The following is a 13,118-nucleotide window of genomic DNA, read 5'->3' as shown; positions in this document are numbered from 1 at the left end:
AGACAAGATTCCATCTTTGGCCAATCTGTCCTGCGTAACCTATTTCCAACGTGACGTACCAACACCCTTCCGCCTGCCCGGTGGGGTTCAGGATGCCCCAGTTGTTGGGCCTGTTGCACGCTGTTGGGTACATTTGGTGCATGTTCGGACATCCTCAGCTCGGTACTCACCCATATGTGAGGACTACCATCCTGCTTGTCCTTTGAGAAAGCAAGTGTTGCTTACCTGTAACAGGTGTTCTCATAGGACAGCAGGATGTTAGTCCTCACGAAACCCGCCCGCCGCCCCGCGGTGTTGGGTTCGTAACATTTTGTTGTTTTATTTTTTCGGCACTGCCTGTAGCTATCAAATAAGACTGAAGGGGAACTCCTGCTGGCTGCAGGGTTAGTGCCATGCTGGGCATGCCCAGTAGGGGCCAGTCAAAGTTCTGGAAATTTTGATAGAAGTTTTCTGTGATTGGGCTCCATCCTGATGATGTCACCCATATGTGAGGACTAACATCCTGCTGTCCTGTGAGAACACCTGTTACAGGTAAGCAACACTTGCTATCTCTTTAATTCCATATGCATGTCCTCTGATAAAACCAGAAGGGGAATGTCATGCAGGTAATTTTCTATCACCTCAAGAGTGATGGTTTTTTCTGCCTGTACAATGTCACTTAAAACTGAAGGAACCTCCGACGGATATCTGAATTATTGGTAAGAATGGTACTAAAATCATCTTTAATTTTCAGGATGTTATTTTGGAGCGAACATTTTTTCAATTTATTAGCTAATAATTTTCCCATTTATTACTCCCGTCAAAGAATTCCTGCTTCGTAAGCTCTAACATATGTACTAACTTAGCTGTTGCAGAGGTGTATCCTTGGCCCGAGGTGGTATTTGTGCCTCCCATAGGGTCAGGCGGCAAGGCCAAGCAGGAAGCGGAGGCCGAATGGAGCTTTGCCAATACCAGCCCTCATTCCCCGCAGGTTGAGCACTTGGGTACTGGAGCTGTCTGGACTTAGGAGGGTCTCCGAGTTGTTGATCCCAGAGACAATGTCCAGAGGCAGAATGCCAGGTGACAGCAGAGGCGGAGGGTCCCAGAAGGAAGAGATGAGATCCATGGTCGGATCCAGATGAGGGTCGAGGCAGGTGGCTAGTGACAAGGTCAGATCCATGCAGAGAGTCGTGGCAGGTGGCTAGAGGCAAGATCAGGTTCAAGCAGAGAGTTGAGGCAGGCAGCTAGAGGCAAGGTCAGGTTCGAGCAGAGGGTCAAAGCCAAGGAGGTCCATCAGAACGTAAGCAGGAACAGTAACTGGAACTGAAGCAGGAACTGGAACTGAAGCAGGTACTGGAGCAGATACAGAAACAGGAGTAGCAATGAAGTGCACAACTGGAAAGCATGGAGACCTGTTGCCAAGGCAAGCTCTGAATGTCTGAGCCTGCTTTATATAGGGAAGCTGGTTGGAGTCATCATCTGGGGCCGCGGGCGGCTTTCCCGCCGCGGCCCCTTTAAAGTCCAGAGAGGCACACACAGCTAAGGCTGAAGGGCCAGGGAAGAGGAAGTAGCGGCGTCTCCCCGCAGCACACATGGGGTGGCCCAGTCAGCCCTGGAGGAGGCTGCAGCAGCACAGGAGGGTCCTGGGCACATAGGTAGCTGCCTATTGCCGCCAAAGAGCTCGGGCCAGATCCAGGGAGTGCAACAGTACCACCCCCCCCCTACGTCCCCCTCCTGGAGGTCTGGGCTTACCCGGATGGGTCAAATGGAATTGCCAGAGGAGACCTTTATGAAGGATGTTGGTGGCAGGTACCCACGAGTTTTCTTAGGGGCTGTACCCCTCCCAAGAGAGGAGATACTCCCAATGGCGGCCTCTCTTGCGGACATCTAAGACATCTTGCACCCAGTAAAGGGTGTCAGTTTCAGAAATGACTTGTGAGGGTTCAGGAGTTCTGCGAGATGGCCAAGAAAGCACCAAGGGTTTAAGCAGGCACACAGCATGGGCAGAAGATGGAGCTGGTAAGTCATTGGGCCGATGCACTGAATGACTGGAAATGGACCAATATATCTGGGAGCAAACTGCTGGGAAGGGAGCTTCTGACGAAAAAGGTGTGTACTCAGCCGTACTCTGTAAAGAGGCTGGAACTCAGGAGCTGGCCTCTGGAGACCATCTGAGGTTCTTTTGGCACGTGCAGCCACTTTTTGTAGCGTTTGGTTTGTGCGCGTCATAAGTCTGAAAGACATCTGCAGTCATTTGGGCTGCTGGAGAAAGAACTGTGAGGGGTATTGGCAGAGGAGGCCGTGGTTGTTTCTCATATACTAAAGAGAAAGGGGATGCTCCTTTGGCTGCAGCAATGTGAGAGTTATGGGAAAACTGAGCCCACTGAAGCAGTTGGGCCCAGTTATCTTGCTGGTCATTGGAGTATGAGCGTAGGAATAATTTGAGAGAGTGGTTTATATGCTCAGCTTGGCCATTGGCCTGAGGATGGTAGGCTGTAGTCAATCCAACCAATATCGCTAATTTCTTGCACAGGAAATGCCAATAACAGGCAACAAATTGAGGTCCTTTATCTGAGGTGATATGTTCAGGTAATCTGTGGAGACAGAATATGTGGAAGAAGAACAGGCGTGCAAGGGCAAGCTAGGAAGCAGGATAAAGTGAGCCGTCTTGGAGAACCTATCCATATCCACCAAGATGATGCTGTTCCCATTCGATACAGGAAGGTCCACCACGAAATTGGTGGACAGCTAAGTCCAGGGTTCTCTGGGGGGAGATAATGGCTGCAATAGCCCCCACGGTTGGCCCACAGGTCTCTTTTGTTGAGCACACGTGGGGCAGGAATCCACATAGGCTCAAGCATCCGAGGACATGGTTGGTCACCAATAGTAGCGTTGAAGTAAGGACAGTGTCTGTGCGCATCTGGGATGTCCAGCAATTCGTAAGTCATGTGCCCACTGTAGTACCTTTTCACAAAACCTGCGGGGCACCACTGTCTTCTCCGCAGGCACAGTCACGGCAGCCAACAAGTAGATACAAGCCGGGTCAATAATATGTTGAGGCTCTTCCTGGGAATCTTTGGATTCAAAGGAACGAGATAAAGCGTCAGCACGTAAATTGTTTTCTGCAAGACCGTAACGTAGATCAAAATTGAACCAGGTGAAGAACAACGCCCAGTGGGCCTGGTGGGAATTCAGATGCTGGGCGTGTCAGAGGTGATCTAGGTTTTTATGATCCGTAAATATCGTAAAGCGGTGTTGGATGCCCTCCAGCCAGGATGCCATTCTTCTAGGGAAGCTTAATTGCGAGGAGCTTGCTATCCCCATTACTGTAATTCCGCTCCGTGGAGGTAACCTTGTGCGAGTAAAAGGAGCATGGATGCAGAGTGCCATTATGGGAACTTTCACTCAGAACTGCCCCTGCTCCTATGGAAGAAGTGTCTACTCCGACAATAAAGGGACGATTCGGGTCTGGGTGGCGTAAACAGATTCCGAGTACAAAAGCCTTTTAGGGCCTGGAAGGCTTCAATAGCCTCTGGAGTCCAGCTCTTAGTGTCACTGCCCTTGCGAGTGAGGGCCGTAAGGGGTGCTGCAACTAGAGAATAGTTGGCTATAAAATATCGATAGTAATTTGCGAGACCTAAAAATCGCTGTAATGCCCATATAGGCCCTTGGGTTGGGGGCCAATCTTGAATACTCCGCAATTTACTAAGGTCCATGAAGAAACGGTGTCTAGATATAATATACCCTAGGAAGGGTAGGCTCTGCCTTTCAAACAGACAGCAGGTCGCATAATATCTTATTTATCATGCGTTGAAATACCGCAGGGGCGTTACAAAGGCCAAATGGCATTACGAGGTATTCGTAATGCCCATCTCTGGTATTGAAAGCAGATTTCCAAACGTCTTCTAGGCATATACAAATCAGATTGTAGGCTCCTCACAGTTTTAACTTGGGTAAAAATGGTAGCCCCTTGGAGGCGATCAAATAGTTCATTGATCAAGGGCAGAGGGTACTTGTCCTTGTGAGTGATGGCATTTAAACCATGGTAGTCAATACATAGTCGTAAAGACCCATTCTTTTTGGTAACGAAAAAGAAGCCTACGCTGGCAGGCGACGTAGAGGGATGAATAAACCCTTTAGCCAGGTTTTCACGAATGTAATCCGACATAGCTTAGGTTTCTGGTGCAGAGAAAGGCTAGGTTCTGCCCTTGGGGGGGGGGGGGGGGGTGTGAAGTTCCAGGCAAGAGGTTGATAGGACAGTCAGATTCTCAGTGTCACAGAAGGATGCCAGCCTTCTGTTTGGAGAAAACATCCTCGAAATCAGCATATGGTGCAAGAAGGCTTGAGACAGTGACCGCCAGGGGGAGCACAGAGGGTGGTTCCACTTTTCTTAAACAAGAGCTGTGGCAGGCAGAACTCCACTCGGAGAGTTGTAAGGTCTCCCAATTAAACTGCAGGGAGTGACATTGAAGCCAGGGTAACCCTAGCACCACTGGATGAATGGATTTATCCAGTACGAAGAATTCTGCTTCCTCCTCATGCAAGGTTCTAGTTTGAAGGCGAACAGGGACAGTGACTTGAGTAATCCTCCCAGGTAATGGGTCGTCATGGATAGAGGCGATAAGCAATGGTTTCTCGATGGTATAAATAGGGATGCCCAGGTGTTGGGCCAGATCTCTCACAAGGAAGTTTCCACCGGCTCCTGAATCGACCAAAGCCAAGGTAGGAAAGTTACAGGAGTTCCAGGTCAGAGTAACCAGGAGTGTCAGCTGGGGGCTGGAGAGGTGGCGCCCAAGTTCAGGATTCCTACTGGACTCAGGCCCGCATGTTTCCCAGACGAATGGGACAAGAAAAAAGACGATGTCCTACAGCCCTGTAATATAGGCACAGCCTGAATGCCTCCTCCTGAGGAGCTCTTCTGAGGTAAGGCATCCACGCCCCAGCTGCATAGGTTCCTAAAACTTGTTGGAAGGTGGAGTTCTGCTAGTAGCGAGCCCTTCAGTGGAAGGAGAACGAGAACATTCCGCAGCTGGGCGAGAAGTCGCTCGGACTTCCCGGTGGCGCTCCTGGTAGCGATGGTCTATGCAACCCATGAGGTCAATGTGGCCCTTGAGACAGGATGGTAGTTCACGGGCTGCAAGCTCGTCCTTGAGCTGAGGCGACAGACAATCTAAGTAAATGGATCAGAGGCAATCTTCTTGCCAGCCCAGCTCAGTCGCTAGTGTATGAAATTCAATAGTATACTCATTGAGTGCTCAACAACCTTGCCGTAAATGCAGAAAGTCCAAACTTGCCATAGCCTGCCTTCCTGGATCATCAAAGGTCCGACGGAAGGTAGTGAAGAAGCGTGTTAACTCTTGAAGAAGAGAGTTAGTGTATGTGTATGGTGACTGGGGCAGACTGGAGCTCTCTTAATATCCTGGGATATTATCCTGGGATATTATCCGGCCCCATGTGCATTACATGCATACATGCAATTCACACGCACAGCTTGCCCACTTTTTACTAATCTGGTTTTACTCATGAAGCTGCATATGTGCACATACATGACTTGTCAATAAAATATGGAATAAGTATGGATGCTTCACATATGTGTATTTATGCCTAATTTTTCATGCATAATATTTTGAAAATTTACCTCACAGTCAATTGACAGTAAACACATACAATTCATTACACTTACAAACAAATACTAGTTATACAAATTTAATCCAAACTCTATTATCCCTAAATACACTAAGGGGCAAATCTTAAAACGTATGCGATGGCACAGATTTGTTCGCGCAACCCGGCGTGAACAAATCTATGCCCGCGTGCATGTTATAAAATCCAGGGTCGGTGCGCAGGGGGCTGCACAATTGTGCAACCTATGCGCGCCGAGCCGAGCAGCCTGCCTCCGTTCCCTCCGAGGCTGCTCCGATTTCGGAGCAGCCTTGGAGGGAACTTTTTTTTTGTCGCTCCCAACTTTCCCTCCCTTCCCCTATCTAGCACACCCCCCAGCCCTTATTAATCCCCCCTACCTTATTTCGTGGAGTTACGCCTGCCTCTGGCAGGTGTAACTTGCGCGCGCCGCCGGCTCCCTGCCCCGGCACAGGCCTCTGTGCCACAGCACTCGGCCCCACCCCCGGACCGCCGCCACGCCTCCGACCCCACCCTGGACCGCCGCCATGCCCCGAACACGCCCCCGGACCGCCCCTTATTTGAAGCCCCGGGACATATGCACGTCCCGGGTCTTTCGTGCGCCGCCAAGCCTATGCAAGATAGGCTCGGCGCATGCAAGGGGAACTTGGGGCAGGTTTTCGGGGGTTACGCGTGTATCTTACGCGCGGACCCCTTTGAAAATCTGCCCCATAACACTTAGCACTTGCAAACAAATACTAACCTATACTAGCTCACAAATTAATAAAAAATCTTGTATCCCTAAGCACTCACAATTCTTTACACTTGCAAAAAAGTATTAACTTTCTCTAGCTCACAAAATTAATTCAATGTCTATTATCCCTAAATACACTTGCAAATAATACTAGCCCTAAAAACTAACACACAATACACACAGCCAGTAATAGTTTAACCCTTTAAGAATTATTTTTTTAAGATTTAAGTGTGCTTTCCCAGTAAGTCCAATTTACCATCAACAGATGAAGGTTCTACAGTTAGCATGCCCTTGAATTAAATATTCAAGCAACTCAGACCAAATAGGGACAGTAACTTTCAAACAGGGCACATTGACATGTTTATGATGGCTCATGCCTAGGGACATGGCAATTTTATAACATGCACACAGAGGCCAGGGAGTGGGGAGTGGGGCTTGGAGTGACTCCGGGGAGTGAGGGGCCACTGCCACCGCCACATGCATTATTGACACTTTTAAAATTTTTTTGGCAGAATTGGGACCACCTGGACTGTTTTTTATGGGCGCTTTTAATGTGAATTGGGCGCCTTGGGACCCGTGCTAGGGGGTGTTGTTATTTTATCATGGCTGACCACCTTCTTAGTCAGTCGCGATAAAATATTAGCATCATATTGCTTATTAATGACTTTCTTTGCCTGCATTTGCATTATTCTTTGCATGCAAATCACACACAAAGAAGGTATTTGTAATAGGAGAGGATATCTGGGTGGAGAGATGCAAAATTTCACGTATATCATGTGATTTACGAGATATAACGCTTGTTAGAGCCCTAACGCAGCTTGATGTATGACCCAAATAGTTTGAAAATGCAAATATCTATTACTACATCTTCTAATCTAACACAACCTCTGAATCCTCCTATGTTTCCCATGACTAAAAGTATGCATGTTAAGCCCCACATGTACTTTAACCCAAGGAAAAGGGTAGGCAGTTTTCAGCCAGACTATTGACACAGGCATATGGTTTTAAAAAATTGCTCTCCCAATGAGTCAAAAATCTATAATATCATTTTCATTTTCCTTTCAAACAGCTCTCTAGATTTATGTTCGAAGGTCGTGAAATAAAGTTAATAATGACTTGTGCAGCATTCATCACAATGAACCCTGGTTATGCTGGAAGAACTGAGTTACCTGACAATCTGAAAGCTCTGTTTAGACCATTTGCAATGATGGTACCAAATTATGCCTTAATTGCAGAGGTAAAGTTCATGAGGATAACAATCATTCTTTTATAGTAATAGTATACAATTTCTTTTTTAGGGATGTGAATCGGGCTTCGGACGATTGAAAATATCATACGATATTTTCAAAATCGTCAGAAATTGGGGGCTCCCCCAAAACGATAGGAAAACCCCACGATATTGTTCGTGGGGGTTCTCTTATCGTTTTAGGGGAGGGCGGGAAAAGCGGCACACAAAAATAACCCCTAAACCCACCCCCGACCCTTTTTAAAGATGGCGCCGGCCATCCAGTGCTCCCTCCATGTGACAGGGGCCGGCGAATGGCACAGATACCCTGTCACATGGTAAGGGCAAAGGCCATCGGCGCCATTTTGATTAGTGGCAGCCGATGGTCCGGGAGCGGGAGATCGCTCTCGGGACCCCCACTGGACCACCAGGTACCTGTAAAATGTTTTTGGGGGGGTCAGGAGGGTGGGAGAAGCTAAGGGATTAGTTTTAAAGGGTCGGGTGGGTTTTTTGTTTATCGGCTCGGGCACAGCCGATAAACAAAACTGCGATTCGGGCCGGCCGAAAAAAACCCCACGATGTGAATCGGAACTGGAATCCGAACTGATTCCAGTTCCGATTCACATCTCTATTCTTTTTTGTCTTATTTCCAAGCAGTAGGCTGATTTAAACATAGCAACATATTATTAATGGTGGAGTTCTATAAATCTGCTTTTGTTTTGTGGACTAGTTTTTATGTTAATATTAATGTTGTTTGCTAGTTGATTATACTTTTTTTTTTTTTGTGTTGAAATCTTTTTTATTAGGATTTAGGTTATAAACAGAAACAAAACAGAACAATGCTCACAGAGGGTAAAGAATGTCAGTGTATCCAACATTGAAGCTACAAGCAACATCACATATGCACATCCAGAATATCATGATGGGATCCTGGCAGGGTAGCACTAAGAAGCTGTAAAACAGTAGCTTACGGAGAAAGAAAGAGAGAAAAAAGAAGAATATGAAAGAATATCAACAGATGGTAGGGAGGGAAAGAAGGAGAAGAAATACAAATGAGAGATAGACCAGGTATACTCCTGGGAAAGGAAGAGAAGGAATGCCTTTGGGCTTGTAAATGTGTAGGAAACAGGCAAGAATAGAGCCAAGCATAAAAGGTTAGGTTAAGGATGTAGCTGTAGGTAAACGTCTAATGGTTTCCACACCTGTGACCAAGCCGCTAGCCTCCTGAACTTTACAGCCATTGCTTTTTCATATTTCACATATAAACAGACAGAGTTCCACCAGAGATGTTCAGACAGTAGATCACTGCGTTTCCAATTGGAAAGAATGTTATGTTGCGCAATAGTTAAAAGAAAATCCAGTAGTTTGCAGTGGGGAGCTGAGAGGGTAATAGATGGATGGGCTCCTTTCAAAATAGTGACGGAGTAGGACAAAGGCACAGTAAATTGAAAAATCTCGGTTACTATCTGCCATACTTTTGTCCAGAATTGTAATGTATAAGGACATGAAAATAACATATGCTGTAGAGTAGCGTTACTACCAGCACATGACCAACAGTTATGTGACGCGAGGACTCCGGCCCTAAAAAGCTTCCAAGGGGTCCACAATGCTCTATGTAGTACAAAAAACATAGACTGAGTAAGACTAGAGGATAAGGAGATGCGCATCATAACATTCAAAACATATGTCCAACACTCTGAGGAGATCGGAGTAGACAGTTCCTGAGCCCAGACTGTAGATAACAGAGAGGGAGTATTCTTATAAAATAATCGAGAGATTAACTTATACAAATGAGACGCCAGGTGGCCTCTAGGACCATATTCCTGATAGACATCAAGCAAGAAAGGGGCCTTATCTGGATGTATCGTCTTCTCATGTGCCTTGCTAAGCAGACTTCGGAGTTGTAGCCAGGAGTAGAATTGCGACCTAGGGAGAGAGTAATGATCTTGCAACAATGAGAAGGAACACAATCCATTATTGTCAAAAACATCTGAGATTGACCAAATATTCGCCTTGTTCCAGAGCGGCCAAAAAATAGGTTGACTGTCAATATTAAGCAAAGAGTTCCCCCCTATTGGACCAAATTTTGATGATTTCCATGTATAGGTTGAGGGAGGGCGAAGAGTCTCTAATTCCCCGAATGCTCTATGTAAGGAACGTAAAATTGAATGTGAAGCCAGTCGGGAAGATAAAGTGACACTAGGGTATAAGTATATGGGAAGCGGGGAAATTAATGTGGCTTCTATCCCCAGCCATCGCGGGAAATTTGTAATAGGAATATAGTGAGAAAAATAATAGAAACCAGATTATAAAATAAAGGCTTGATGATATCTATAAAAATCAGGAAAATTTACTCCACCATCCTGTTTGGTGGCTTTTAATTTACGTAAGGCTATCCGTGGGGTCTTGTGATTCCAGAGGAAGGTGGTCAACAATCTATCTACATATAAATAAAAATCAGTGGAAAAAAATATAGGGACCATGGCAAGAATATAGGTGATCTTCGGGGCTAGAACCATTTTAATAGTCTCTAACCGCCCCCACCACGTTAAATGGAGAGGAGACCATTTAAGAGTGACATCCCTGAGTTGTTGCAAGATCGTTGACTCACAGTGGGTAATAGTGTCTCCGGGATCAGTATGGAAATAAATTCCCAAGTATTTAAGGCCCTTCTTCATCTTCTGTATTTGATATTGGGAAAGATCGAGAAGGGACCCACTATAGTTAAGAGGGAGAAGTTCAGTCTTGTGCCAATTAGTTTTGTAGCCAGAAAGCATTGAATAATGAGAAATAAGAGAAAAAAGAGCAGATAAGGAAGAAGAAGGGTTAGTGAGAAAAAGTAGAACATCATCAGCATATGCAGATAATTTGAAAGTATCCGTTCCAACTGATATACCGGTGATATCAGAATTGGCACGAATAGCAATTAGGAGTGGTTCCAAAGCCAGGTTGAAAAGCAATGGGGAGAGTGGACACCCTTGCCTGGTGCCTCTATACAGCGGGAATCGGGTAGATTTCTAATTGTTAATGTAGAGATATGCAAAGGGAGAATGATAAATATGTTTAATCCAAGAAAGAAAAACCGGCCCGAGCCCATACCATTGCAATACATGAAAGAGAAAAGGCCACTCGACGCGGTCGAAGGCCTTTTCCGAGTCCAGAGATATGGAAACGGTCGGCTCAGAAGCATGAAATTGAAGATTGCTTAAGTGCAAAAACAGGCGAGAGTTATTAGTAATTAAGCGATCTTTAATGAATCCAGACTGGTCTGGGTGAATAAGTAGCGGCATAAGATGGGTTAGCCTAGTGGCTAATATTTTAGCAAAAATCTTGTAATCCGCGTTTAGGAGCGAGATTGGGCGGTAATTGGAAAGAAGAGAATCATCTCTACCTGGCTTGGGAAGAACCACTACACATGCTTCAGTAAACTCAGAGGAAGCCTGTGGATTGGCCAAGAGAGATGCAAAATAAGATTGTAAATATGTACACAATGTTCCTTGAAAGGCTTGGAAAAAGTCAGATGTGAAGCCATCCGGTCCCGGAGCTTTTCCAGACTGTAAAGACGATATAACAGCTGAAATTTCCGCCGACTGGATAGGAGCGTCCAGCTGTAGGCTCTGAGTGTCCGTCAGCATGTAGTGAGGCAAGGACGACAAAAAGTCTTGTATTTGAGTAGTGGAAGGGGAAACTTAACTTTGATAGAGATGTGCGTAGAAATCACGGAAAGTTTGCAAAATGTCCTCGTCCGATGTCAAAAGCTGATTAGTAGGGGACCGGATCTTCACTATTTTCTTTTTATCCGCTCTTTTCTTCAGCAAAGAAGAGAGAAGATGACCACATTTATTATTTTCAGCGTAGTATCTAGCCTTATTTTGAAATAAATGAAGCTCTACTTGATCACTAAGGGCCTGATTGTAGTGAAATCTAGCTTTCAACAGTGGAGTCAGCGTTTGTGGGGATGGATTCTGTATATGAAGTTGTTCCAGACTTTCCACTTCTTGCTGTAGCTGGTAAAGTTTAGCTTTTTGAGACTTATGCTTGTGTATTGAGTAACTAATGATTTCGCCTCTAATAGTGGCTTTGAAGGCCGCCCAAACTGTAGGCATTGGTATATCAGGTGTGACATTAATGCGAAAGAAATCCTCAATTTTGGATGTGAGTGTGGTGGTGAAAGTGGAGTCCGAAAGCAAAGATGGATTGAAGCGCCATTGACGATCAGTTGAAATCGGCGTCTGGAAAGCACAGGTGATGGTGAGTGCTGCGTGATCAGAGATCAAAATCGGATGTATTTTAGCAGATCGAATCTTGGAGATCAATGCATGTGATATCAGAAAGAAGTCTATCCTCGAGTACGACGTGTGAGAGCAGGAGTAGAAAGTATAATCTAGTGCAGTGGGGTTAAGAAGCCGCCATGGATCAGATAAACCAGAAGTATGTGCCAAGTGCCTCAAGGTCTGTGTAGACTTCGACAAAAAGGGCTTAGCCTTAGTACGTCTGTCTAAAACGGCATCCATTGGTTGGTTAAAGTCTCCACCGATTATAAAGTGTGCAGGATCCAGCAGTAATAGTTGTGCCAGCACTGTTTGAAAGAAAACCGGGTCATCTTGATTAGGTGCATAGAGATTAAGAATGGTATATTTCTCATTCTGTAGCAATATCTGTATTATGTTCCAACGCCCCTCTGAGTCTGCAGCTTGATGGAGGACTGTGCTCCCAAGTGTTTGTGAAGTAAGATAGCTGTGCCTCTTTTTTTCTTGGTGGCCGGACTAAAATAGACCTGGCCAACCCACTGTTGCTGGAGTTTAGTAGATTCCACAGAGTTTAAATGGGTCTCCTGTATTAGAGCAATGTCCGCATGTAGATATTGCAGATATGTGAGGATTTTTTTTCTCTTGATCTGGTTCGTGAAACCATTGACGTTTAAAGACGCTATAGTAAAATTGGATATCTTGGACGCCATGAGAATACATCATTAGGAGATAACCAGAACGGTTGCCTGTCTATACACAGTCCAATAGTTAAGACAGAGGGCATTCCAGAAAAAGAGCAGGAAAGAAAAAAAGAAAAAAAGAATACAAACCAATGAGGATTAGAGCCTCTAGCCATTCCAGAAAGAGTTATAAAATTGGGATGAGTAATTAGTAGGGAAATCGAAAAGTATTCGCCCAACAGTTATTACCGCAGGCAAAAAAATATAAATGATGAGCCTCTAGGTGAACAGATGGCACCGTGTCCTCCGCTTCCAGAAGAGTCTATGCCGATGTTCCTAATCGCCAATACAGAGCAAAAAAGACATTAATAAAACAATAAGGGAGAATTCCGTCTGTAACAGCCGATCCTTAAGATAAGTGGTTCCTTTACCACTAAGAATTCGAGTATCAAACCCAGGTACATGCTGTAAAATAAAGAAAAGAAAACGCGGCTGTGATAATCAAAATGATTCCTCTTGCAGATACCTCTCATTGCGCGAAGAGGGTGAGAAAAAAAATGAGCAGATAAGAACTGCGTGGTCATTTGAGCGCTAATATACAGCTATAACTG

The 13,118-nt window shown here is 45.4% G+C and overlaps 1 protein-coding gene across 1 annotated transcript in view; it reads left to right on the top strand.

Moving 5' to 3' along the window:
- Positions 1-13,118, top strand: part of DNAH6 (dynein axonemal heavy chain 6) — a 3,261,518-nt gene that overhangs the window by 1,249,504 nt on the left and 1,998,896 nt on the right. Inside the window, 1 exon segment of the mRNA XM_029602297.1 lies at positions 7,422-7,589. Coding sequence (XP_029458157.1) covers positions 7,422-7,589 — 168 coding nt within the window.

Source organism: Rhinatrema bivittatum, chromosome 1 (genome assembly GCF_901001135.1).
Source record: "Rhinatrema bivittatum chromosome 1, aRhiBiv1.1, whole genome shotgun sequence".
NCBI lineage: Eukaryota > Metazoa > Chordata > Amphibia > Gymnophiona > Rhinatrematidae > Rhinatrema > Rhinatrema bivittatum.
Note: the sequence above shows the minus strand (reverse complement) of the source record. Positions and strands in the feature narration are given on the sequence as shown.